The sequence below is a fragment of the Callorhinchus milii genome, unplaced genomic scaffold, assembly GCF_018977255.1.
Source record: "Callorhinchus milii isolate IMCB2004 unplaced genomic scaffold, IMCB_Cmil_1.0 Scaffold2, whole genome shotgun sequence".
Classification (NCBI taxonomy): Eukaryota; Metazoa; Chordata; class Chondrichthyes; order Chimaeriformes; family Callorhinchidae; genus Callorhinchus; species Callorhinchus milii.
The window spans coordinates 45,394,647-45,422,573 of NW_024704743.1; the positions used below are offsets into that span (position 1 = coordinate 45,394,647).

Consider the following 27,927-nt stretch of genomic DNA (forward strand, 5'->3'; position numbering starts at 1 on the left):
TGTACCTAGTACATAGATTGCACAAAAGGCATCTTGTTAAGTTTTTATATTTTCTTGACTAAGTTGTTTCCTTCATTATGTGGATTGGGAGAGGTGGGGGAAGAGAGAGAGAGAGAGAGAGAGAGAGAGAGAGATTCGTTGATGAGTATGTACACTTCATAACATCCAGCTCCCAGCATAACACATGACTTTTATGACCAGCTCTCCTCCTACCCCACTCCTCGGCTCATTCCTTCTAATTGGCTTGTTGTGCATCCCCACCGTGCTTCCATCGATGGCCAAGCTTTCCAACTCTGGAACTCCCTCATCTATATATATATATATATATAGTTTCCTTTTTAAATGTTAAGATCTCAATCCACAAGTGATGCCTGTTTTGACATGTTCACACATGTACAAGAGCTGAATTCAGCCTGCTATTTCTGTCCCCAAACCATCTCCACTGCCCTTCCCAGCCTAGGTTTCTGCTCCCCATCACTCGTGTCACTTCCACTGCCATTTCCATGTCCGCTACAGTGGTTGCTTATGCTCCTAAAAAAAATGGGGATTGATTCACAATATCAAAAATGTTAACTTTAGCCATTAAACAGCTATGATATCTGTCACATTTACGTTCCCAGCAAAACTTTTTTTTTGCCGTCACCAATTTTCTCTCTCTGCTCTTCTGAAGGTTGTGAATGAACCATTTTCTTAGGTGTGTTCTCCTCTGCTTCCTCACAAAGTGTCACACTTCAGGACAGTGAGTGTTTGCAACTTGTGAGGGACAGCACAGTCAAGTTCAATCCTGTCCCCTCTAGGCATGACATTCCTGTGGAGTCCTGTAGCTCAGTGGTTAGAGCACTCGCTTTGCAAGCGAGAGACCTGAGTTCAATTCCAGGCAGAGGGCGAAACCTTGGGCAAGTTTCCTTACTCCACACAGAGCCTAATAATAATCCCTCCAAAACAAAAAACAATAATAAATTGGTCATTTTCAATCTACGACTGTTTGTGGGACATTGCTGTGCGCAATGGGCTGCCGCGTTCGCCCACAAATATATAGTCAATTCACTTTACAATTTGTTCTGTGAAGCGCTTTGGGACGTCCTCCCAACGTGAAAAGCGCTATATCAAATGCAAGGATTATTATTATTATATTAAAAGTGGCGACATTGACATTGTCAGCTTCCAACAAGATTTCCCCAGTATAATGGCACATCGTCAATATCGCTACACATAACATTGAATGGAATCCAAAGTCTTTCAATCATGTTAGCAAGCAGCACTCAAGAAAAGAAATGCCAGCGGATTTTCCTTTCCTTAGTTCAGGAAGCTCTATCTAAGATCAGCAAACTCAGCACAGACAAGGACTGGGACCTTTTATATGGTTCAGTTTCACACTGACAGGAGCTTCACCAACTGAGTCATTGTGATAGCTCTCCATGGCTAAACTATTAACCTAGTCTTCGTAGTAACTTATAATAATATTAATAATAACACTTGCATTTGATATAGCGCCTTATCACGTCTTCGAGACGTCTCAAAGCGTTTCACAGAATATACTTTAAAGTGAATTGACTGTATATTTTGTGGGCGAAGCACGGCAGCCAATTGTACACAGGAGTGTCTGACAAACGGTCATGGATTAAAGTGACCAAATTATTTTATTTAAAATAAAAAAAGTTAAAGAATAATAACTATTAGATTGTGCTTGTTGTCTCTATTTTTCTACCTGATGACAACAGAGGTACATACTCTGACTATTGATGAGTAGTAGTCAGAGGTTGATTCTTCGTGCACTTTTACATTAACATTATTACAAGTGGCTGCTAGCGTGTGTAGTTTAAGTGTGATTAATGTTTGTTATCTCACGTTATATTTGTTGATACTTATCGTCTCATTTAAGATTTAAGGCCGAGGGTTGTGGATTTCATTGAAGCTACAATGAAATTCTGTTTAAACGCTTAAACGTGCTTTTAACTCAAGCTTTCTGTATAAATCAAAGGAGGGAATACACAAACAAGTTCAGCTTAGGTCACAGAGGTGTAAAATAAACCTCTGATTGACTGAAGCTTCACAATTTGCTTTAATTTAAATAGTAATTGCTAGTACCTGTCATTGTGGAAGAACTGATTAGTTAAGTTACACCTAGTTATAGGGACTTGCAATCATAAGTGAGGATTGAACACAGAGGCCACCCAGTGCACTGAGAGTGAGAGCGAGCCACATAGTGGGTGTACATATAAGGGTGATAGATCCGTCTCAGTGCAAATTAGGTTCCCATGTTCACCCACAAAATGCAGAGTCACTATACTTTATAGTGTATCCTCTGAGGCACATGTCGAATGTAAAGAGTTTTATTATTGTCTGTAATCTGGCAGTGGCATTGGACTTATAGACATTTTGTATGGGTCTGTTGCTCATCAAAGCATTCAGGAGGCAGTAGTATTACTAGTTATCCATCCAGTGATGATTCAGTCCCTCGGTTGTCAGTTTACTGATCATCCTTGTGTGAGTATCATCCTGAAGTGTGGAGTGGGGAGTAGTCAGATTCCTACCTAACTAAAATCAATGTTTTAGTTGCTTGGTGGAGATCCGGGATAGTTCAATACATTGACAAGACTTGTGGTTAAACCCCAGTGGGTCTACTTAACTTTTTCGAGGTTGGTAAAATTTGTCGTGTCTAAAAATATCCTCCTTATGGAGTAAGCAAGGTCTCCCTGGAGTTGAACCGGCTCCAAGGTAAAGGTAGGCAGCTCAGCAGTAATCAGGATGGTTAATCAGCTTGTCTCATTGAGATGTGAACGAATAGAGTCAAGGTGTTCTTCGCTGACAATTATAATAATAAACAATAACAATCCTGGCATTTAAGTTTTAGTGCATCCATTTCTATTCCATGCAAGTATGGTCCTGATCAGTGTCTTTGTGCACATCTTTTTCATTTGACATCATTCTATGTCATACTTTGTATATTTAGAAGCTCTCATATAAATACATTTGTTCTGTGTGAATAATCCAAAACATATGAATTTGGGGACAAAAACTTGTTTTTGTTTTCAGATTTCCAGCATCTGCAGTATTTTGTGTTTTATGAATTTGGGGGACCATCCCGACTACCTGAGGAGAATGGTGCCAATGTAAGGAGAACTAAGGGGAAAAATGTGAAAGCAAATGAGAGGTTTTGAATCTTCCTAAGATTTGCTAACATATTATCTATATCAGCCCTGTAGTTTTGCTTTAATATTGCTATCCATGATATTTCAGTAATGTTATTATTCAGTAATGTTATTAATGTAATACATGTTTTAGTGATTTTTCAGCATTGCAGTTTGCAGAAGAATTATCTTACTTTCTCATTTCTATTTCTTCAAGAGACATACTATCTTTCCTCTGAATATGTCACCAGAACTGCAAAAGTAATCCAGTTAGTAACTGACCAATGATTTATCCAGCAACAGGATGATTTTGGTTTGATGTATTCCACATCGCCCTGTTAGTAGGTTCCAGTATTTTATTTATTTATGCTTTACTGCAGTCAAGCATTGGGCTGAAGGTTTCATATGTTTATAAGAGTTCAAAGATTTCTTCATCTTTCAGTATGGTTTAAATTACGACTGTTCCATTTCACATATTTGGTTTGTTCCTTTCTCTGCGATAATCTTAGCATTTTTTTCCAAACCTCAATATTTGCTTCACTTCCTCCTTTGATATCATGGTAAGGGGAATAGACTAAAGGGAGCATGTCAGAAAATAAACATTGTTACTGTAGTGGAGACCAATTCATTTGAGACTGAAGGCTTCTCAAAAACTAAAGACCGTTCTCAGCTGAGGCAATCTTCATCTTAAGTCATTAACACATATTAATAAAAGGAAGACAAAAATCTGGATTCATACTTTAAATTTATACGTTTTTCCCTTTTTTCACATAAACCTTTTAGGTTTTCCCCTTTTTTCAATTCTTTATTTTATTTTTGTTTTTATTCACACATTTTTATTTTCCACTTTCTACCCATTCTATTTCTAATTTCCGAATCTAGCACTTTTTCTTTTTGGGTGTCAATTTGGCTCAGTTGATAGCTCTCACAACGCTGGGTCACAAGGTGATGGGTTCAAATCCCACGCTGGGACCATGAGCTCACAATCAGTGCAGTACTGAGAGTGTTGCATTGTCCTTCAGGTGAGATATTAAACTAAAGCCCCTTCTGTCTGTTTAGGTGTGTACCGAAGAACTCATGATATTATTGGAAACGATGAGGTGTCCTGTCAACTAAAATCATTCACCTTTTGGTTGTTTGTGGGATATTACACTGAAAATGTCTCTTGTATTTACGTACATAAAACATTACATCACTTGACAGTATTAATGTAAAGTTCTTTGAGGTGACTCAATACGATAAGGTGCTCCAATCATTTTTCCATAGTTTCATAAAGGGAGTAACTTTAGTACAACTATTCTCAGTTGGCTGAAAACTGACTTTATATGGCAAACAATTGCAACATGAGAATCCCTAAATTGACTGTATGTAGGAACAGCAGAGTGGAAAGGACTCTTGGAGTTTGTCTGGCTGGTACAATATTCTAAAATATTGCATTCTTTAATACGCCCTAATATCCCCAAGGATATCAACACATACTTACCTGTGAATTTTAATATGATTATCTTCAATTCCTAATTTTTTTTCAATAAATTTATGAAAATAAATAAATCTTTATGCTTTGCAGTCTGTGAAAAGGATTATTATCACAAAAACATACGATTGTGAAATATCAAGCTTGAACGCTCCAGATTAAAGCGATCCTAATAGCCTAATCCTCCAGTGCAGTGTCACAAAGTCTGCTTTTCCATGGTACAGCAACATGTCATAGGAACATAGGAACAGGAAGAGGCCATACAGCCTTTCGAGCCTGTTCCACCGTTTAATTATTAATTTGAGCCTGGCTGATCTGAACCTCAACTAATCCTTTCAATTCCAATTTCTTGCTTTCTCCCCATATCCCTTAATACCCTGACCTACCAAAAATCTATCAACCTCACTCTTGAAGGTGTGGAGATGGATCCAGCATCCACAGCCTTTTGGGGGAGAGAATTCCAGATTTCTACAACTCTTTAAGTGAAAAACTGCTTCCTCATTTCACTCTTAAATGGCCTGGTTCTAATTTTAAGACTCTGACTCTTTGTTCTGGATTCCCCCATCAGAGGAAATAGCTTCTCTGTATCTATCCCATCAAACCCCTTTATCATCTTAAATACCTCAATCAAATCACCCCTCAACCTTCTAAACTCAAGGGAATACAATCCCAGTTTACGCAGCCTTTCCTCGTAACTTAACCCTTTTAGGTCTGGTAACATTCTGGTGAACCTGCACTGCACCCCCTCCAGGGCCAATATATCTTTCCTGAGGTGTGGTGCCCAAAACTGAACACAGTACTGCAGATGGGGTCTGACTTACGCTCTATACAGCTGAAGCATCATTTCTCCCCCTCTATTCCTGATCCATTCAAAGTTCTAGGAAATGGACTGTGTTTGTGATGAACATAATTAGTTAATAATTAGTCAATGAAGAATTCTTCCTCTCATTTACCTTTCATAAAATTACTTCCATATAAAAAAATGTGTATATTTCTTTTTTCAGGTGCAATACTTTAAAACAACAACAACAACACAATTACATTTGTATAGCGCCTTTCATGTCGGGAGGACGCCCCAAGGCACTGGAACATCCTTGACAAGCTATAAATCCCTACAACGTGAGGGACCCTGCTGGGATGTCCGGTAAACTGGTTACTGAGCACTGTTGGCTGAAGGATCTGGTCATGTGATTATGCAGACATCCCAGCATGAAGCTGATGGACCTGTTCCTAGCTCGATCCCTCTCTATGTATTTGCTCTTACAGAGTTTTGTGCTCTTGATACTGTGCTTTCACTCTGCCAGCATGTGTCCCAAAGGCTGTCTCTGCTCTCATGTCGACGGCTTGAATGTAAGCTGCAGCAACGCAAATCTTAAAGAAATCCCTAAAGATCTTCCCCCCGAAACTGCCTTACTTTACCTGGATTCCAATCAAATAAAGTCTGTTCCCAATGAGATATTCAAGGACTTGCACCAGCTCAAAGTGCTCAATTTGTCAAAGAACTTTATTGAGTCTATCGAGGAGCACGCGTTCAAAGGTGTGGCAGAGAGCCTGCAGACACTCGACCTTTCCAACAACAAGATTAAAAGTGTGCACAGGGACACGTTCAGCAAACTCAAAGCCAGGGCACAGTTTTCGGACAATCCATGGCACTGTGACTGCACGCTGCAGCAGGTGCTGCACAGCCTGCCCTCCAACCATGAGACAGCGAACAATATCATCTGCGAGACAGCAGTCCTCGAGGAGCACATGGGGAAATCCTTCCTCAGCACTGCAAACGAGGCAGATCTTTGTAATCTTCCTAAAAAGACAACTGACGTGGCCATGCTCGTCACTATGTTTGGCTGGTTCACCATGGTGATTTCCTACGTGGTGTATTACGTACGGCAAAACCAAGAGGACGCGAGGAGACATCTGGAATATTTAAAGTCGCTTCCCAGTAAACAAAAGAAGCCGGAAGAACTTGATGACATTAGTACTGTACTGTAGCACCACAGACAAAAGGACCCTTTGAAATGGAGTTTCTTCCTTGGAAACTGAAACCACTTCTACCCTACAACAAAGAGGCTGAAAACAACTTGTGAACACAAAATGAAATGTGTTTGCATCGCATCAGAAGGAAACAATAGAGTGATTATGTCGCTATGAGTGTGATGAGGGCAGATTTTTATAATTAATTAACAGAACGGCAACGATGACTTTTCAAAGCTCACTTTTCCAGCGTTTTGACTAATTGTTGTAATAATAATAATAATAATCCTTGCATTTGATATAGCGCTTTTCACGTCGGGAGGACGTCCCAAAGTGCTTCACAGAATATACTGTAAAGTGAACCGACTGTATATTTGTGGGCGAATGCAGCAGCCAATTGCGCACAGCAATGTCCCACAAACAGTCGTAGATTGAAAATGACCAATTTATTATTGTTTTTGGTTTTGGAGGGATTATTATTAGGCTCTGTGTGGAGTAAGGAAACTTGCCCAAGGTTTCGCCCTGCCTGGAATTGAACTCAGGTCTCTCGCTTCCAAAGCGAGTGCTCTAACCACTGAGCTACAGGACTCCACATAATGTACCTGGTTTGTACTGAAGAAGAAGCCGTTAAGAGAGGTAGTTCCATGAGTAACTCATTTAGGAAGTCGTTTTACAAAAAAAATTAGGAATAGCTGGAGTGGTGCATTGGTAAACACTCATTATGGCTCTTCACCTGAGGTACATCTGTTGGATGTCCTGCTCATCGTACTGCTACACGGTATATCTGCCAGCAGAAAGCTGGCCGGTATATCTCAAGATTGCTCCACCCTTTGGTGCTGATGGAGGGGAAAGGTATGAAAGTGTTTAGTGTACGTGAGAGTAGGGAAGCCCTTTCTCCAGCGCTCCAGCTGCAAATTGTTAGCAGTTTCTGATAGTGATCTGGTAGGTATTGTGCAGTTTGATGCTGTGAGGGGCCTGGCATGCCGAGCGAGACAGCGACCGAAGGTTTCCGTATTCCAGATGAGGTGGATCCTGGTGCGGAGATGCCATTTCAAAATCTCCCGCCGGGACTAATGGCCAAAACAGCAAGTGTGATATCACTTTCGTGCGATGTTTTTCAAACTTTCCAGGGTAAGTATTCCTTTTTCATTTCTGTTCCTAATCCTCTTCCCTGTCCTCCTCCTTTATCCTCCCGTCCACCATCTTCCTCCCTCTCTGGCTTTTGTCCAAACAAAGCCATAAGCGCCAACCCCTTTCTCTCCCCTCTCTACTGTCTCCCCTAGCCCCCACCATGTCTGCAGGCTGGCATTGCCTTGCTGATCTCTCTGCTCCCAGTCTTGGCGTGCGTGTTTGGCTGCTGCCCTTGCCCGAGCCACACTATGTCAAAATGCCCCATTTCCTACTCCTCACCCTTCGTTACCCCCACTCAGTCCTTCTCTCCTACCACCTTCCCTGTCTTCTCTCCCTCCTGGAGCCCTCTCACAGCTTCCCTCTGTTCCAGCCTGGGCAGCCTCCACTGGGCTCACCGTAGCACTCGATGATGGTTGACCCAGAGCAGCCACATCCCCCACCTACTCCACAAGGCCTGCCTCCCCCACCTCCGGAGGGTAAACCCTCGTTCTCTCATCCACATCCTTCCCAAGTCTAACCTCCTTATACTTGACAGTCGTTCACCCCCACAATTTACAACACCCCAAACCCTCTCTTGCCTGCACCCCCATTCACATTGGCCTCCAAAATGTCCACTCCCTCCCAAACAAAGCTCCTGTAATCCACAACTTCATCCTAGATGAGCAAATAGACATTCCTGGGCTCACAGAAACCTAGTTCTCCCCTGATGACCCTGTCCTCCTTGTCAAAGCCTCCGTGCCTGGTTATACTTCACACCACACTCCCCAAGATGGTGGGATGGCCTTCATTTCCCATATATTGATATATTCCCCTACTCCTCTGGATGTTTCCCTCTTTTGAGCACCTCATCCTCTACCATCCCTACTCTCTCTCCTTCAAAATTCTCCTAGGCTACCACCACCTGGCTTCTTCCTTGTGGATATCTCCTCTCATCCCTGCCACTCTGCACACAACACCTGTTCACAATGGGCGATTTCAACCTTCATCTCAATTCCTTCTGCCCCATCTCCTCTGACTTCGCCGCCCTCCTCTCCAACGTAAACCTCACCATCCACATTCACTCCCTGACCCACAATCGTAGCCACCCCCTCAACCTCATCATCACCCATGGCCTAGACATCTCTGATCTAACCATTACTGACAAGGCCATCTCAGACGACTTCCCCATTTCCTCTCCTTTCATATCACCCTCCCCTCTTTCGAGCCTTCCGCCATCTTTTTCCACCCATGGAAAAAGTTTCTTTGCCTCCCTCCCCCCACCACCACAAGTCCCTCATAAACGCCCTCTCATCCTTGGGCCTTGTCCCTCTCTGGCCTTCCACCCACAGTGATCCAGATGCAGCCATCAAGCTGCTAAATGAGTGCCTCTCCTCCATCTTGAATTCTATTGTCCCCCTGAAAACCAGGTCCATCTTCAGCCTACCTGTTCCCCCTGGTACAACAGTCATCTCCACTCCCTCAAATCCCAAAGCCGGTTGCTCGAGTGCATAAAACCGACCTCATAGTTCACCCTAACTGTGACTCAAACATCTTCATACCTACCCTACATACTTGAGTCCTCTAGCTCAATGGTTAGAGTACTCACCTCGCAGATGAGAGACCTGGGTTCAATCCTGGCAGGGCAAAATGTTGGGCAAGTTTCCTACTCCACATGCCTCTGTGTACCTAGCAATAAGTAGGAACCCAGTTGGTCAATTGGTGGATCAGTTTTCTGGGGATAATAATTCCCTAAAAAATAATAATAAATTGGTCACTTCAATCCACGACTGTTTGGGGGACACTGTTGTGCACAATTGGCTGCTGAGTTTTGCCCCCAAAATATACAGTCAATTCACTTTACAGTATATTCTGTGAAGCGCTTTAAGATGTCTCGAAGACATGATAAGACATGCAAGGATTATTATTATTATTACCACACGCCCTCTCTAAAGCTAAAACCGCTTTCTACTCACAGGTCATTCTCAATCCCAAATTCCTGTTCTTCACTACCCACCACCTCCGCATTCCCTCTCAAGCACCCTCAATCCTCACTTCCAATGCCAATTGTGAAGAGGTCCTCTCACCCGTTTTCAAATCCCTTCATTACCTCCCACCTCCCTACCTATCCAATCTGCTTACACCCGATTCCACCATCCGCCTCCTCTGCTCGGCTTCCTCTGGCCTCCTGTTTGTCCCTCGTCTGCTCTGCTCCACCAGGTGGCCATGCCTTCAGCCACTACAACCCCAAACTCTGAATCTTTCTGCATCAATCCCTCTGCCTTGACCCCTTCCTCCCCACTTTCAAATCCCACCTAAATACCTTCCTTTTTGGTTGTGCGTATGGTCACTTCCCCTCTTTCTCTCCTCCTGCTCGGTGTCAGACTCCACCAATGTCAAGCGCTCCAGGACTCCACCCCGTGTGAAGGGCGCTATATAAATATGCTGTTGTTGGCATGCTTGCTTCAGGTGAAGCTGGGCATAGCACTGGCGTCTGCTGTAATTTAAACCTAAGGGCAGACAGACAATGATCACGTACACCAGGAAGGAGAGTGAGGGCCAGGGGAAGGAAAAACATCTGTTAGCAACTAATGACAGGGCAGAGCAGGAACAGATGTAGTCCTGCATTTGCTGGGTATCTGTTACAAACTGACCTGTTGGGGTCAGCAGGCAAAACTATGTGAGGTGCTGAAAGATCTCAAGTCCAACTTTCACATGCTCAGTGTTTAAATGTAGGAGGGCTTGGGGTTGGATTTGAAAAGATCACCTTTCTGATTAATGTTAGAGTTGATGCTCTCATTCTCAGAACACAGCAATCTCCAGTGCACAACTGCTAGTAATTTGATTGCCTCAGCTATAAAGGACATGTCGAATGTGCCAAGAGTCTTGAAAAGGAGTTTAGGATATCCATTGAAACTCACATGGAAACATATAGATTATTCAAACAGCATCTTAATCTGTACATCTCAGCAGCCTACTCCACACTGTGAGCCCATAAACCTCTCAGCTGCCATAAAAACATAGAGCTATTAGAACAGATATCACATATACCTGTGCCTGTTAGTGCTCCCTACAGACAGACAGCTCAAACTCTCCAATGTCACCCTGTGTAGGCAGGGTGACTGTACTTTCAGGATAGGTCGGAGTTCTGGGATGAATTCATTCTTGTTGAGCCGACTGCATCATGCCTGATACCAGATGCCAAATGGAAGGGTGCTCCACTCTTTGGTGCTGTCACTCCTACCTGAGCCCAGAAAGAGGACCTTAAACAAAAGGTTCAAAGTAATTTCTGTAAGTGACGAGAGTCTATTCTGAAGTTGGGGGTGATTAAATGATCACAGTTTTATTTAGCGACCTCAGAGGTATGAGCTTATGACGAGAATTCCCTATTCATTTGAAGATCAGTGTAGTGAGACCGATTTATAAATACTGTTCTGTTAAGTAGGAAGTTGTATAAAGGAAAGTGAAGACTAAGAAGCACCATGTTTGGGTTATTCCTATAAATGGTGAACATAACTTGAAGCTGCTGAGAAGATTAGAACCTGAGAATCACTTAATTAATCTCTAAATCTGAGAAACTGGGTTTATAATGTGATATCCAACAAACCAGATGGAAGTACCTAAATGTGACTTGCAGTTTGTAAATTTGGGATCATGACATTCAGAAATCCCAAGTCGGCAAACTCTGGAAATAAACAATAACATCTTTAATTTATATAGCACACCTCGAACAATGTAGCATCCCAGAGAGCTCCCTGCAAAAACAAGGTTGAGTAAAATGCTGGCTGTTTCACGCAGGCATTTTGCTTGTCGGACTTTTTTCAAACCTTGGCAACCTGGAATTTACAGTTTACCGTTTGCAAATGTCACAATCTGAAATTCACAAAACTGGAAATCACAATTGGCATCTGAAATCCACTTTGTGAATATTGCATTTTAACCTCTAATGTGGTATCAGAGTGGAAGTGACAGATCGTAACAACAAGCACAATCTAGCACAGAACAATTCTGATCTCTTAAGTGCCTAAAATATGTGTTGCCTGTTTATGCATTGACTCTGGTTTAATTTCTGTAAGAAAATGTGTTAATTATCCTCCATCTAACATTTCTGTAGAGAAATACATTTGTATATATGGTATCGAACACTTTATCCCGCTGTCATGATGGTATTTGTCATTCTCATTCTTCAGCGTCAGAATAAAATAAACCATACAATTAATTCTTCTTCTGTTTCTTTTCCCTTTATTCATCCTTTACATTAATTTTCCCATCTTTTACCAACTGTTTGCAATGGGCAGTGGGATCTGACAGGAAACAACTTTCAGCACTTTGTACTGATGTTTCAGAATGTAGCTGATCAAATAAATAACAGAGGTCCTTGCACTTGATGGAGTGCCTTTCCCTATTCCAGCATAGCACTTGCTGGATTATGCATTGCTGTACAACCTATTCTTTAAAGACTTAAACCACTGTTGTGGTATTTTTTCGGACAAACCAAATGTATTGTTGAACTCATGAGGCAGGAATTATCAAACTTCAGAGTTCTCTTTTACACATTCAAAGTCACCTCACTTTGTGCAGCTGCTTATTCCTTCAATAGTATGTTATGTACCACTCTTGTACAGTAAGTGGGTTAGTTTGATTTTGTCGTTTTTGACAAAAGCTAAATTTTGATCACGGCAGTTGCAGAGAAGATACAATTAATTATGTTTTTATTGAAACAAAATATGGAAAATAATGAATCGACACTGGTAATTGAAGGAGAAACAATGTTAAATTATTATACTGTAGCTAATGCCGATTTATGCTTGTGTTATGTTATGTACTGATTGTCAGCCAGTGGCTCCTCTAGCCCATATGATCGTTGAAGCAACTCATCATTTTATAATCTCACAAAATCACAAGACTGGTCTGGATGAAAATGGCCCTTTGGCCCATCCAATCTCATCCGTCCAAACAACCACCCTTTGGTACCCCAATCACAGCATCAAGCTGCTTTTTAAATGAGTCCAGTTTCAAGTAAGTGTGTTACACAAAGAATATACTCTCACATTGACTGTGACATTTCCTTCTTCTGTTGTGATAAGTGGAAAGTTTTTTTTTATTGAAACACTTTATTGGGTTATTGATTCTGTGCATATTGTATGAGGTAGATCCCAAAAATGCCATTTTGTCTTAGCATGCAGGACTAATTTTGTCTGAAAATCTGAGAGGGCACAGAATGGTGACAAACTCTGAAATTGTAAATTGATCTTCTGGAGCTCTTGAGGATGAATGCTTCCGAATTGAGACTGAATGTAAGAAGTTTCCACCTTTCTGCTCCATCTTAAATTTTAAGACCAATCTGTCTCACGGGTGGTGAAATTTTAGGCCTCTAGTGAGCAGATCATACTACCTTGTCCATTAACAAAGAGGTTCAGGGAGTGATGCTGTTGCAAAAAAGGTGTTTGGTGTAGGAGTAACATCAGCTTGTTGTACAGATAGGACCAATGAATCCAACACAAAATGATTAGAACAGGTATAGATAGTTGAAAAATAGTCCAGGTCAATTAAATATCTACTGTGTGATATGTTTTATGCACTTTCATATGCCCAATACTTTACTTGGAAGCAAAAGCCTTTTAAATTTGTGTCTCGCTTGGGGCTCATTAGTTTTTTGCTGGTGACCTTAAGGTTTGCGCTGACAGTCCAATTAAAATAATCTGCTTCGGTCTGCTTTGGCTACACTTAACAGTTTAAATACCATCATCTTGTCCTCTGTCAGTATTTTTCTCTGCAATGAAACAAGTTCACCCCACCAAATCTCTCTTCAGAATTTAGAGCCCGAAATCTTGCAATAATCCCTCTAGCCCAATTCTGAAGCCTTTAAATGTTACAAACATCGTCTCTGGTCACTAAGGTTAGGAATCTTTTCTTCTGCTTCAAATCAATTCTCCTTGAAATGCAGCCTGGTATCTGATTAACCTTGACATCAGGCAGTGGGGTCAAAAATAATTTCATCTAATCATTTTCGCTATCCTCAGATGACTGTGCATAAAGGCTGGCTGCTCCTGTGCCTGTGGCTATACTTCCTTCCCTAAAAAGCAGCTATTCAGTGGTGCATAATAGATCCCAGAGTGAATAGTAGTTGAATACTTCCTGCCTCACATTGGAATTCTTTGGTATCTGCTATGCACATGTAACCAACAGAGCAAGAAAACACTGTGCGTGGAAATGTGGGCACAAACCCAGGCTGGAAATTCCATCCGCTTCTCTATCACCAAAATAATTCGGAAATGTAAAGGAAATTGCGGGGAAAATCACAGGTATATTTTTTAAAAATACATATAAAATAAAAAAAAATTACGCAAATCATCAACATGTTTGTAGAGTTACTATAATTCAAAATTGGATCAGACTCCAAAATACAATACAATGTCCTATTATTCCATATTACAGTACAAACCAATATCCCATGATTCCATATTACAATACAAACACATATCCTACTGCTCCATATTGCATGTTCCAGTGTTCTATAGCACAGTACCAACCTACGGCTTACTTGAAGTCAAAAGGTTGTGGGTTCAAGTCCCATAGTGCTACTGAACTAAAAAAACAGTCCAATAGAATGTCCAGGCTGGGGGAGCGAGGCATTTTTGGAGGTGGTGGTCTTTGGATGAAACCTAAACCAAAGTCCTATTTGTCTATTCATTTGGACATTAAATATCCCAAAACACTGGTTCAAAAGAGAAGGGATATTCTCTCAGTTACCTGGCCAGCAATTGTCTAGGTAAAATTGGTCATTCATTTTATGGCTGTGTGTGGGGCATTGCTGCGTGTAAATTGGCTGTCATGTTCATCTACAAAATACACAATCACTAGACTCTACCGTAAATCCTGTGCAGTGCTTTCAGTCATCCTCCAGACATGGAAAGCACTACATCAAATACAAGGATTATGATTTATTACTGCTCCATGACACAGCAGTTAAGAGCTCAAATACATACATAGTGCAAGCAATGGTCATTTTCCCGTGTCTTTTTGCCATAAACTTAAATCAAAATTCTAATATGCCTAGAGGATTTACTGGAACATAAATTGTGTTGCCTGAACTTGTCATGCTAAAGCTAGAAAGTATTTTCCTTAAACACTCTGCTGTACTGTGCACTAATACACCTGTGTCTGCATTCAGTATTAGAATGCAGTAATGAGCTGGGGTTGTTATTAGTGGCTACTATTTATCCTGATGCTTCTATTGTACTTGTATGGAATAGTAAGCCATGGGATCTCAGTACACTATAATGCACCAAGCTGTCTGAGGGAGATACCATGTGGAGATGAGGCAATTTCCCAGGAGAAAAGGAGGAATAACAAGTCAGTCTGTATGGCTGAGCAACTCTCAGCAGCTGGTTTAATAGCCATATAGTCAGAGGCTGGAGAACAAACTGTCTGTCTGCTTGCCTTTGTTGATCTGGAAAAAGGTTTGTGATAACGGGTGGAGAGGGGGAAGAAATATAATTTACAAAATCCGAGCTTTGAACTTAATTAAGTTAGTTCTACTAATTCTTAATGGCTTCAGGATTTTTTAAATTCTGTTAGACGTCAAACATTTGCAATTATAATGGGTTGTATTCAAACAGAAGAGTTGCATTGCAATTGAAGATGTCAATACATTAGCAAGCACTGCAGCTAAACAACTCTAATTACTATAATTAAAGAACATTGAAGAGCTTTTAAAAAGATTACCCTTAAATAAAATAATTCTGCTCACTTTGGGCTTATTTCTGATTTATAAATGCTCTATAATATTTCTAATAAGCACCAGAAGGCTATGTGTTCCTTCTAATAATACTTGCACTATAGCACTTTATCACATCCAATGTCAATACATTTCAGCTCTCACACAGAATGAGTTACTTTAAAGTGTAGTAGTTGTAGGTTAACATACACAGAATGCTAAACAATCGGAATCTTTTATGCCACATTTTGATAATAGGCCCCACTGTTGTTATGTCGCTAATCTGTTCCAAAGCAACGTAGACACAGCAATGAGAAGAATGACCATGGATGAGAGAGTAATATTGGCCTGGACACTAGGGAGAACTCTCTGCTCTTCTTCAGAGTAGCAATGGGATCTTTAATGCTCAACTGAATCACCAGAGGACCTCATATCCAAAGAATGGCACATCTAACAGCACAGCACTCACTCCCTCAGCATTTGCCAGCAGTGATTGCTTGTGGAGGCCCCAGACACCTGTGATGCACCATGGAAAGTAAATTTTCAGCTTCTCCAATGTACAAGCTAACAAACAGCTGTTGGCCTGGCCACCACACTTCTCAATGGGCACGATTGTGACCAAAGTAACAAGAGGGCCCTTCCCATTCCTAGGTCACTGGCCAACACACACAGGCTCCCAAAGGGCAGGAATAAAGAGAGAAACAACTTAGGGTTTATTGCCCCCCCCCCGACCCCCCCCATATTAGGCAAGGTCACACAAATCTGTAGGAAGCCATTTCTCCTCTTTTTTTCTGTGATTCCTTGGCTGAAAACCTAATGTAAAAATTTTACTGTGGCTGAAGGTTTCAGACATTTGTAGTTAGAGCTTTTTTTCCACTAAGAATGAGAAGATAAATAAATAATATATCTTCCTTGGTCCTGTAATCTTTTGGTCTGTGTGATAATATTCGACCTTCATAGAGAGTCTGGTAGATTGACATGAAACCACATGAGGTCTAGCTAACAGAGAAATTGGTGTGGGGTGAAAACGCCAAGCACAGATTCTAAGCTTACAGGGAATCAGCAGATGTCCACTTTCAGGAACTCCTACAAGTTCTGATACAGGAGGAAACTGCTGAAAAGACGCTGAAAATTATAACTGGGGTCAAAAATGCAGTGTTTGCCACCTGGATTCGCAATTAATGACTCGGAGTCACAGATAATGTCTCTCACAATAACAGGAAGTGGATCACACTGACCTGTGAGGAAGATCAAGCAGAAGTGGACTTCCTGTGGTGACACACTTTGCCTTACCAGCAGGAGTCACTATTTGCAACTCTGATTCTTTATTAATAATCAAGGCAGCAAATGATCCCTATTTGCTACCCCCAATATCTCTCCTAAAAGCTCGATTGTAGCTTGGGATACGTTAGCTGCTTTTATAATTGGCGGTGCAGAGGGGGTAAAGAGTCTCAATGCTATTGTTAAGTATTTATGCTTTTATGTCTACACTGTTGAGAAAACCTCTTTAAATAAAAAAAATCTAAAATAAAGAGTTGCACATATCTTTTTCAAATTAAGATTATGATTTGAAAGAAAAAAACAGATATTAATATGAAAATGGGGCATGAGCATATGATGCTGAGTGTTAAAGAAAGAATTTCTACCAGTGTCCTCCTCAGAAAAAAATTAATGGTTCACACTATTGGCTGTTTGTGGGACATTGTTGTGCACAAATTTACTGCCGCATTCGCCCACAAGTTATACAGTCATTACACTTTGCAGTATATCCTGTGAAATGCTTTGAGGTGTACTCCCAATGTGTCAGGAGCTATATCAAATGCAAGGATTATTAATATTATTATTATTTGTTATTATCATTGCTGTTATCTCAGGTTGATTTATTTTCTAATGTGTGTCTGTGTGTATTCCAGCTATTTAACTCGCACGGCAGTATACTGCATTGAATGGTCATTGTTCTTGTTAATCAATGTACAAAAAACATTATGGTCATGAGGAAGTGTTCACTGCAGGATTTTTGTGCACAGAACGTACACACAATACGATTTCTTAATGGAAGGAGAGAGGATTAAATAATAGAACCTTGTACAAACAACTATTTTGAATTTCATCCCAAACTGAATTACAATTATTGTTAAAGCTTTAGTCCTTTTCCTCACCCAGAAAAATAATGAGAATGAACATTTATGAAATGCATAGCCCATGCGGGCAAAGTGATACATCCAACGGTCTTCATCAGGCAAAGTAATACATCCGCCATAGGAATCCTGGTTTAGTGGTTAGAGCATGCGCAATTGGCGGCTGCGTTTCACCCACAAAATATACAGTCAATTCACCTTACAGTATATTCTGTGAGGCGCTTTGAGACGTCTCAATGACATGATAAAGCGCTATGTCAAATGGAACCATTATTATCAACTGTATTCTCAATGTCATACGCGCTTTCTTCTATTTGGAACCAATGTGATGTTGAGTTGTACGAGAAAGAGCATTGCAGGTCCAATGTCTGGTCTATGTTGAGGCAGCTTATCCCTGACGGATGGTGGCAGAAGCATTAACATTAGTCTCAGTGCATGGACTAAGAAAAGGAGAATAGAATCCTTTATAGTTATGCAAGTTGAAAAGTTCACGTGTGTTTAGATGGTATGACGACACTATCGGGCTTGTCTGTGATCCGTGCCCCCCATATTTTTTCCTGTTGACACCTACTGTCTGGACTCACACATGAAAATGAGCAGTTGACCAAGGTATCATAAAGGGACCAACAAGTTTGGAATCGTACCACAGCCTGATGAGAGAACATTTGGGGAGGAGGGTGGGGAGGTTGGGAAGAAACATTCAAAATAAGTTTGGGCATCTGTTCACTTTGAATAATTGCCTATCATTGATTGTGCTTTCCATCACTGGCGGTGGGAGATGTGACCACTAGTCATACCCAGTTGCAATGTGACAAGGTTACAAATTCTCTAGTTTTTTCTCTGTCAATAGAAACAACATTAGATTGAATACATGCCCGTTCAATAGATTTTGTTTGATACACTGAGTGACTGGCACATGTGGGAACACTTCACCATGTTTAAGTATAACCCAGACTGAATTCCTCTGAAGAGAAACTTCCCTGTGTCTGGAATGGGGTGTGCACTCTCTCCAGAGGGATGCATGTTACATACTTAATTCTGGAAAGTATTAGGTATAAGTTGCCAAGAGTCAAGGCTTGGGGACCCCAGAACATAGGTTCCAGTACTGATGGTTTAGTCAACAACAACTTGCATTTATATAATGTCCTTCAGGCAGGATAACGTCTCAGAGATCTTTTTCAAAAAAGTGAAGGGAGTTTCTCCTGGTGTCCTGGTCAATAATTCCTTAGATAAAATTGATCATTCATTTCACGCCTGTTTGTGTGACATGCTGTGTGCAAATTGGCTGCCGCAAATATATAATCGCTACACTTTAAATTAAATTCTGTGAAGGGCTTTGAGACATTTTGATGTTATAAATGATATTGAATGCAAAGATTATTAGTATTAATAATGTAGTATTAAATTCTGTAGCTTCTGATAACTATCATCAGTGATAATCGTTATATCGCACATTGTAAATTTTCCCCCAAGACTAGGAATTTGATATTATTTTTGGCAAACAGGAAAGATAGGATTAAGCCATTGACCTGTTGACATAGTTGATACTTGTATTTCATTACATAATCTTAGAAAATATTTAAAAGGAAATGGATAGTTATACTGAAAAAGCATAATATCAAAAGTTATTTTAATATAATACAATTGCAATACAATTTACATTTAATTAATAATGTAATAATCATTATATTTGATTTAATGCGTTTCGTATTGAAAGGGTATCTCAAAGCGCTTCACAGGATATTTTATAAATTTGAGTGACTGTGTAATTTGTGGGAGAATGCAACAGTTAATTTGCACACAGCAATTTTATTTGGGGGATTATTGGCCAATACACTAGAAGAAACTCTCTTCTCTTTATGAATAGTGCCATACCATCTTGATATCATCCTGAACAGGGAGACTGGACCTCAGTTTAACATCTCATCTGGAGGATGGTATGTCTGACAATGCAGAACTGGAGTGTCAGGTCAGGGGGGCGTCCTGCATGAGGGTGTCCAAGCTGAGGGCGTCTCAAAGTGTTTAACAAAGCCGGATGCACACCTGAGCTAGGGGGTGGGAGTCAAGGGAGGAACAGAAAGCTCACTGAAAACTTGTTCAAAGTGATGTTTTTGAGATGAGGGGAGGAAGGAGCGAGAGAAAGGATGGAGAGAAACAGTTCCAGTGAAGTAGCTAGCACCAGCATAGTCTCAATGAGTAAAATGGCCTTCTTCTTGCTGTAATTTGTACGATTGTATAACAATTGTGAAGTTTATAGTTGGACCAAAATGATAAATGTCACAGCCAACTGCATCTTAGTTATAAAAATGTTTTAAATATGCATTAAATGTGCCACTTAAATTAAATAAGCATAATTTGTGTCCACATGCAATATATGCTCCTAAAATGCTGAGCCATCTTCAGATTACCAGCAGTCCAGTCCTTAAAACTGTACGGGCAGATCAATGGCCATTATTAAATGATAAATAAATAAAAGCTGGACTGAAATATCAGGTCAGGGTAAGGAATAATTTTATAAAGGATGGCTCATTGTTTCCACTTCCCTTGTAAATTTAAAACTGAGATTTGGCATGCTCTGAAACTTTGGAACTTTCCCTCAATCCCTCCACCTTATCCCCTCCTTCCCCATTTTCAGGTCACGCCTGAAGGCCTTCCTCTTTGACCGTGCTTACAGTTGTGGAGTCCTGTAGCTCAGTGGTTAGAGCACTCCCTTTGCAAGTGAGAGACCTGAGTTCAATTCCAGGCAGGGCGATACCTTGGGCAAGTTTCCTTACTCCACACAGAGCCTAATAATAATCCCTCCAAAACCAAAAACAATAATAATTTGGTCATTTTCAATCAACGACTGTTTGTGGGACATTGCTGTGCGCAATGGGCTGCCGCGTTCGCCCACAAATGTACAGTCAATTCACTTTACAGTGTGTTCTGTGAAGCACTTTGGGACGTCCTCCCGACGTGAAAAGCGCTATATCAAATGCAAGGATTATTTATTTTTTATTTATTTATTACAGTCACCTCCCCACTCTCTCCAGCTTGTCATCAGGCTCAGCCACTGTTAAGCGCTCCGAGATGCCACCCTGTGTGAAGGGCGCTATATAAATGCAAGTTGTTGTTGATGGTGGTGGTATGTCAAGCAATTAACATTGCTTTTAGAATGAAAAGGAGGTCAAACACTAAGATAGATGGAGACTTTTACTGGAATACAGAGAGCTAACTCAGTTCTGATATCAATAATTGGATTTTCAGCTGTGCCTAAGGGGATAGAATAATTAACGCAGCTTTGAGTACCTCATTTCCTTCACTGTGCACTGTTTTCCCACTGATTGTCATCTTCCCAGAATATGACATATGATAATAGGAGTGTGCAAGTACAGTGGGTGACACATTCAGAACACAAAGAGCACTTCAAAACAATTAAATAACCTTTAACAGACAGTTAAACAAAATATATTGTGCACTGCATTGCATACAGTGTTCTCAGTGGGATTTAAAGTGAACAACAAGATTACATTTGGATAGCGCCTTTCATGTCGGGAGGACGTCGCATCTAGTTCCAAACAGATTTAACAAATAAGTTCTACATAAGTTCTCGTGCTTCATGAATTATTGTACATTATTGCACCTCAGCACTCTTCCATGTGCATTATTGCACCTCAGCACCTATGGAAGAGTATGAAGTGGTGAGGTAGAGGTAAGTGACTTAACATAATACTGACCAGACTTGGTTCCAAAGTGACACTATGACAATGAAGATCAAAATTGAATCAATCCACTGTTCATGAGCCAGGTGGGTCCACAGTATTCGATAACTGACCAGTCAGTCTGGCTCATTAGCAGGAAATGAAGGAGCAGAGCAGTCAATGGGACCTGGGATTCTTCTGTTAACCCTACAAGCTAAAGCTCTAATGCTCTACCTGGATATGCAGAAGGAAGTTTACCAGTGCTCTGCAATGGTAAGCAATGCGGGTTTAGTTGCTTAAATTCCAGCAAATACCCCAATGCGCACCCAACCTGTACCTGAATTCTCCAGAATTAGGTAAGCAAGGTGCATCCCTTTGGTGAGAGAGTGTGGACTCCATACCGGAGAAACAGAAACCATACATATGTGAAACTGTCAGTAGTTTAGTTTTGAAACTCTTAAGTCTACTAGCACCTGGGGATGTCCTCCCGACGTGAAGTGTGCTATATAAATGTAAATTTATATTGTATGAACGATTATGAGTCTTTTACTTAGATTGCTCTTTTAAAGTCCTTTTGATATTGATATTGCTACTTGCAAGCAAGAAACAAATGGTGAGTAAATGTTGCATCGTGGTAACAGTGTCAGTGTGCATTAACATCCTGCTGCTGTCTGCCACACATGCAGCACCATCGGTCATGTGAATAAAAGGAAGCCATGACATTTGAAAACTGCCCAGGTCATGTCAAGGTGTTCCATTTTTGACATCAATGTTTGGAGGACCCTATAGGAAGCATCAGGGCTTGTATTGCTCTGTGCTGAGTGTCTCAGGGGAACCTGAAGTATGCACTTTACTGTGAAGAGCATTGACATGCTTATTGCTAGTCTGTAAATCTGCTTCACATTAGGAAGAATTGAAAACTACACCACTGTTGTTTTCTGGAGAATCATAGAATCATAGAATATTACAGCACAGAAGGAACTGTGCCTTTGACGACTTGTGCCTGTGCCACCGTGACTGTGCCGACTCTTTGGAAGTGCTCCCCCTCCCCCGTTCTTTCCCCATTTTTTTCCTTTTCAAGTACGTATCCAATTCCCTTTTGAAAGTTTTTATTGAATCTGTTTCCACCACCCTTTCAGGCAGTACATTCCAAACCGTAACAACTCTCTGTGTAAAAACAAATTCTCCTCATCTCCCCTCTGGTTCTTTTGCCAATTATCTTAAATCTATGTCCCATGGTTACCGACCCACCTGCCAGTGAAAACAGTTCCTCCTTATCTACGCTATTAAAACCTTTCATAATGTTGAACACCTCTGATAAATCTCCCCTTAATCTTCTCAACTTCTCTAGTCTCTCCACATAACTAAAGACCCTCATCCCTGGTACCATTCTGGTAAATCTCTTCTGCACACTCTCCAACTCCTTGTTATCCTTTGTAAAGTGTGATGCCCAGAATTGTATACAATACTCCAGCTGAGGCCTAACAGTGATAATAAAAATAATAATTTACAGAGGGAAAGCAGAGCTTCCTTGCTTTTGTACTCTGTGCCTCTATTTATAAAGCCAAGGATCCCATATGTTTTTTTTAACAGCACTATCCACCTGTCCTGCCACATTCAAAGACTTGTGTATGTGAATCCCCAGGTCTCTCCACTCCTGTACCCTCTTTAAAACTGTAACACTTATTGTATATTGCCTCTCCTCATTTTTCCTCCCAAAATGCATCACCTTACCCTTCTGTGCATTAAATTTCATCTGCTATGAAGTTTAATGTCAGATGAAGTTTTAGAACTTACTCATTTGTAATTGCCGTATTATCTTCTGTATCAATACAACAAGTGTCAAGGAGAAATGTTGAGGTCCAATACAACTGCAAATGGAATTGTTCAAATAGGGAATCCTGACATCCATAATGCTGACACCCACATATTCCCCTGACACAACCAGCTTCCAGAGTGGTGGAGTTTCCAAGATGTAATGCAGCAAGATGTAATTCCGGATTTCTTAATTCAAAAATCTCATTTAAAATTGCATGTTCTGGATCTCCCTGAACTTGCTCTGTCCTCTTAGTCCACTGCAGTTGAAAAGATCTTTTTTCATACATGGGGGAAAATTGTATTGTTTTCAGCTTTGCTGAGAACGTGTGATCCTTGCCATGTGAGATGAGAAAATGGCTTCATTTCAAAATAATCACACACAGCAAAGTAAGAATTATTGTCCAAGAGAAATACAAGGATTGTTCTTATTTTAATGAGTAGCAAACAGTGGCCGTGGAAATGGTTTCACAATCATCCATATAGCATCTGTTGGCACCTGGATTCCAACAAGTGAGTTCAGATCTCAGATTAGGGTATGAGGTGGATTTTGGAAAAACAATGAGGTGAGACCAGAGCAAATGGATGAGTCACGCTCATTTAGTATTCTAAAAGGATATCAGTCTCAGCAAAATTATAATGCAAATCCAGCTTCCCTTTGGAATACTAAATAGGACATGAGTTTCACAGAATTAGTTTGCTCAGCCCCTCCTCCCCCCTTCACGAGACATCTTTTGCTGGTTCAATCGCCTCTCATGTAGACTCATGTGGAGTCCTGTAGCTCAGTGGTTAGAGCACTCGCTTTGCAAGTTAGAGACCTGAGTTCAATTCCAGACAGGGCGAAACCTTGGGCAAGTTTCCTTACTCCACACGCCTAATAATAATCCCTTCAAAAAACAAAACAATAATAAATTGGTCATTTTCAATCTACGACTGTTTGTGGGACATTGCTGTGCGCAATTGGCTGCCGCGTTCGCCCACAAATATACAGTCAATTCACTTTACAGTGTGTTCTGTGAAGCGCTTTGGGACGTCCTCCCGACGTGAAAAGCGCTATATCAAATGCAAGGATTATTATTATTATTATTATTATGTAGAGATCAGTCTCTCCTGAGCATTGGCAAAATGTCTTGTCAAATGGGTTTGTAGGGCTTTGAGGACTATGAAATCAGATAAGCAAATTGTCAAGTGACTTTCCTTTTAATATTGAGAATAGGGGGTTATTCTGAGATGACTCTATACCCAAAAAATCTGCAAGCTAATCAGCTTTTAATCATGGCTCTGTGAGAATGGAAAATAAGTCGTCTTCTAATTGGCAAATTTATATCACACTAGATCATTTAAACCACACTAATAACTGCACCATGTTTCATACATTCCAAGAATGCTCGGCTCCACTGAATAATTCTGACTCAATGATTGTGTCTTTTATGGTCTTATTATTCCGCATAATTTTGATTAGGAGCTGTATTAGGCTCTTTGCACATTGTGTTCAAATGGTCAATACGTAACAATTCCCGAAAGGTCTTACTCTCTAAGAACAGCATCAAGCAATGCTGCTGGAATATCAGAGCAGCACATTCAGTGACTTGTCTACCAAAAGAATACGGTCTTTAGTAAATCTTGTCCTGCAATAACAAGTCCTCAATGTCACTGGATATCAAGGCTAACCGACGGGTGTGGATCAGCAACCGGCTGAAGGGAAGGAAGCAGAGGGTCATTTTAAGGGGAGCTTGTTCAAAATAGACATTTAGTGCCGTACCTTTGGGGTTGATTGCAAAAGTAATCCTAGTATTTGAGGTGGCGCCTTATTACATCATTGAAACAACTCAAAGTGCTTTACCGAATATATTGTAAAGTGAATTGAATGTATACTTTATTGGCAAAATGCAGCAGCCAATTGCGCATAGCAGGTTCCCACAAACATTCGTGGATTGAGTGACAATTGTTTGTAGGAGGTCTATTACCCCCAGAAAGCAATCTGCCAATTGTCTAACAACCAGGTTCCCACTTACTGCTAGGTAAACAGAGGCGTGTGGAGTAAGGAAACTTGTCTAAGGTTTCGCCCTGCCCAGTAATTGAATCCAGGTCCTCTCGCCTCCAAGGCGAGTGCTGAAGCAAGTATGCTACTGGACATCTAATTGAAAGAAGACACTTTCAACAATATAGTTGCTGTTTGATTTTTTTTCTAATTGGCAAATTTAAATCACACTAGATCATTTAAAACACACAAATAACTGTAGCATATTTCATACATTCCAAGAATTGATGCTGTTCTTGGAAAGTAGACCCTTTCGGGAATTGCTATGCAATGGCCATCTGATCACAATGATGATGTTGGAACTCCTCTTGTGACTCCTCCTGTTCCTTGTATACATAAATGGCCTGGATTTTTACAGACTCTGCTAGATAATTTCATAGGAGGGATTACAGGAACATTCAGGATGTTACAAAGAAAGATTAATAGGGTATTGCCTGAACTGTTCACTGGTAAAGTAAAATGAAGTTCAATACAGGCACTGATTGTATTGACCTAGTTGCTCACTCAACTCACAGAGCCTTTGCGGACTCTCTGCATTTTGTTTGATGTTCCTTTAAACCTTTCATCAAGGCTCCTTTCTTCCTTCTCTGTAACATTGGCTACTTCTGACACTGCTTCAACCCCAATGCAGTCAAAACCCTCATCTACGCTTTTGTCACCCTCCAGACTCAACAGCTTGAACACCCTGCTTACCAGCCTCTTAGCTCTAACCCCCACAAAGCTCCAGATCACAAATACACAGTCACTACATTTTACAGCAAATCCTGTGAAGTGTTTTGACAATGCGATAGGTGCTATATCAAATGCATTTTTTAATTATTATTTTGTTGCTTGCTTCCAGTCTGTCGGAACCTGACCAGTGGTGATTGACTCCCTCATAATGTCTGTCAGCACTTCATAAATCTCCTGCCTTGTCTCTCTAAGTATCCTAGGATATGATTCATCCATCCTGGGGGATTCATCGTTTTTCAACGCCATAGCCTATCTAGAAAACTAAAAGATTTGAATCTGTAACTTTATAATGTTTGGCTGGTTGAAAGGACACAAGTAAAACATTGAAAAACCTCAAATGAAAACACATATTATGAGATTTTATTCCATGTAGAATAGATATTTGTAATACAAAGCAATTTCCTGATATGCAGCTGTTAGATACATTGGAATGGGAGCAGGGGCCAAGATCATGACAGTGTCGGAACACAATTTGGGAATGTTACTGGGATCCTGTTCATTTTGTTTATTGCTGCCTCACACTGTTTGAACATAGTGAGTGACCAGTCATTTAGCATCCCCAGTTTCTTCCAGCTGCCTTTGGGATATCCTCGTTGTAATTTGTTGTTGTTTGAAGGAGTCCAGGGATGGTTCACTAGATTAATATGTGAGCTGAAGGCAAGATACTACCTTTCGTGAAGCACACTATATAAATGCAAGGTGTTAAAGTTAACATTGTTAGTGTTAATACCTGGTTTGGGATGAAGGCTGGGTCAACTGAGGTTAGCTAATAATAATAATCCTTGCATTTGACATAGCACATTATCACGTTGTCGAAATGTCTCAAAGCACTTCACAGGATAAACTGTAAAGTGATTTTGATAGTGCTTTTTGTGGGAAAAACCCAGCAGCTGGTTTGCATGCAGCAATTGTCCCATAAACAGCCATGAAGTGAGTGTTCAACTTTATTTCAGGATTTGTTGGCCTGGACACTGGGAGATACAACAACAAAGAAAACAACAAATGACATTTGTAAAGCGGCTTTTCACATCAGGAGGACGAGGCAATACTCCCTTCTCTTTTCTAATAGTGCCATAGGGTCTTTAACATCCACATGAATCAGCAGATGGGACCTCAGTTTAACATCTCATCTGAAGAACAGCACCTCCGACAATGCAGTACACCCCCAGCACTGCATTGGAGTGTCAGCTTAGACAATGTGATTTCAAATCCCAAAGTGAAGCTTGAACCCACAACCTTTTGACTCATAGGTGAGAGTGCTATCACTGTGCCAGGCTGACACACTTAATAGGTTTGCAGAAGGGTAAGCAGTGGTGCACAAGCTCCACACTTACAACTGGTGGAAACATCGCTGAATCGGCTGGGATGTGGGTCCAAGCTGTGGGCAGGAAGGTGGTGGCATTGCTCTCACACATTGTATGCTGAGCTGTGTTGCCTACCAGGAATGCTGGGGTGGGGGGAAGTAAACTGAATCATTCCAAGGTGACATGTTTGGCAAAGGAATATCAGAATCACCAACCCTCTGTGGCAGTCTCGACAGTGCAGTTCGGAAAATGAATTCAATCTTGAGGAGACTGCATTTTACATCACAGAACAATTCAGTAACTGGATTTTTCTTCTTTGCTGTACACCTTTTCAAATATATTTGAATTAAAGCAGTATTACATTAGGATGTAACAATACAGTTGAACAAGAGGATATAGGTTTAGAGTCATAAAGGGCAATTTCAGGACAGACACCAGGAAGTTTGTCTTTAATCAACGAGTGGAACAGGTTGTCAGGAAAGTTGGTGGAAGCCAGGACACTGGACTCTTACAAAAAGCAGCTTGATACTTAGATGTGAGGGTGGCAGGGTGGATGTTCTGGAAGGATGAGATCAGATGGGCCAAAAAGCGTTCTTCATCCAAACTAATCTTATGATCTTGTGAATGGCCAACACGAGTACTCCCACTGGATGATCAATTTCCTCTGACAAAATTAATCACCTGTTATAAGCTCCAAACATGTGAGTCCTAATTGCTTCCTATTATAAAAATTACATATGTTGTGCCATTTCAGTGCCATTTGAATGGATGGACAAGAAGGTGAAATGTCACAGTAATATCAAAGCTCATTACT

At 40.7% G+C, this 27,927-nt stretch overlaps 1 protein-coding gene and 1 non-coding gene across 2 annotated transcripts; one reads left to right on the forward strand and one right to left on the reverse strand.

Annotated features, from left to right (window-relative positions):
- Positions 1-5,660: 5,660 nt before the first annotated feature.
- On the forward strand, positions 5,661-6,791 carry lrrc3b (leucine rich repeat containing 3B). Its single transcript, XM_007895508.2, has one exon. The coding sequence runs from the start codon at positions 5,815-5,817 to the stop codon at positions 6,592-6,594; it is 780 nt and encodes a 259-aa protein (XP_007893699.1). The 5' UTR covers positions 5,661-5,814; the 3' UTR covers positions 6,595-6,791.
- Positions 6,792-7,093: 302 nt separating this feature from the next.
- trnap-ugg lies at positions 7,094-7,165 on the reverse strand. The gene has a single exon. It is a non-coding gene; the product is annotated as a tRNA-Pro (tRNA).
- Between the last annotated feature and the right edge of the window lie 20,762 nt (positions 7,166-27,927).

Bases quoted from the DNA above. Each gene is read 5' to 3' on its own strand.
- lrrc3b (XM_007895508.2), top strand. From the start codon at position 5,815: ATGAAGCTGATGGACCTGTTCCTAGCTCGATCCCTCTCTATGTATTTG.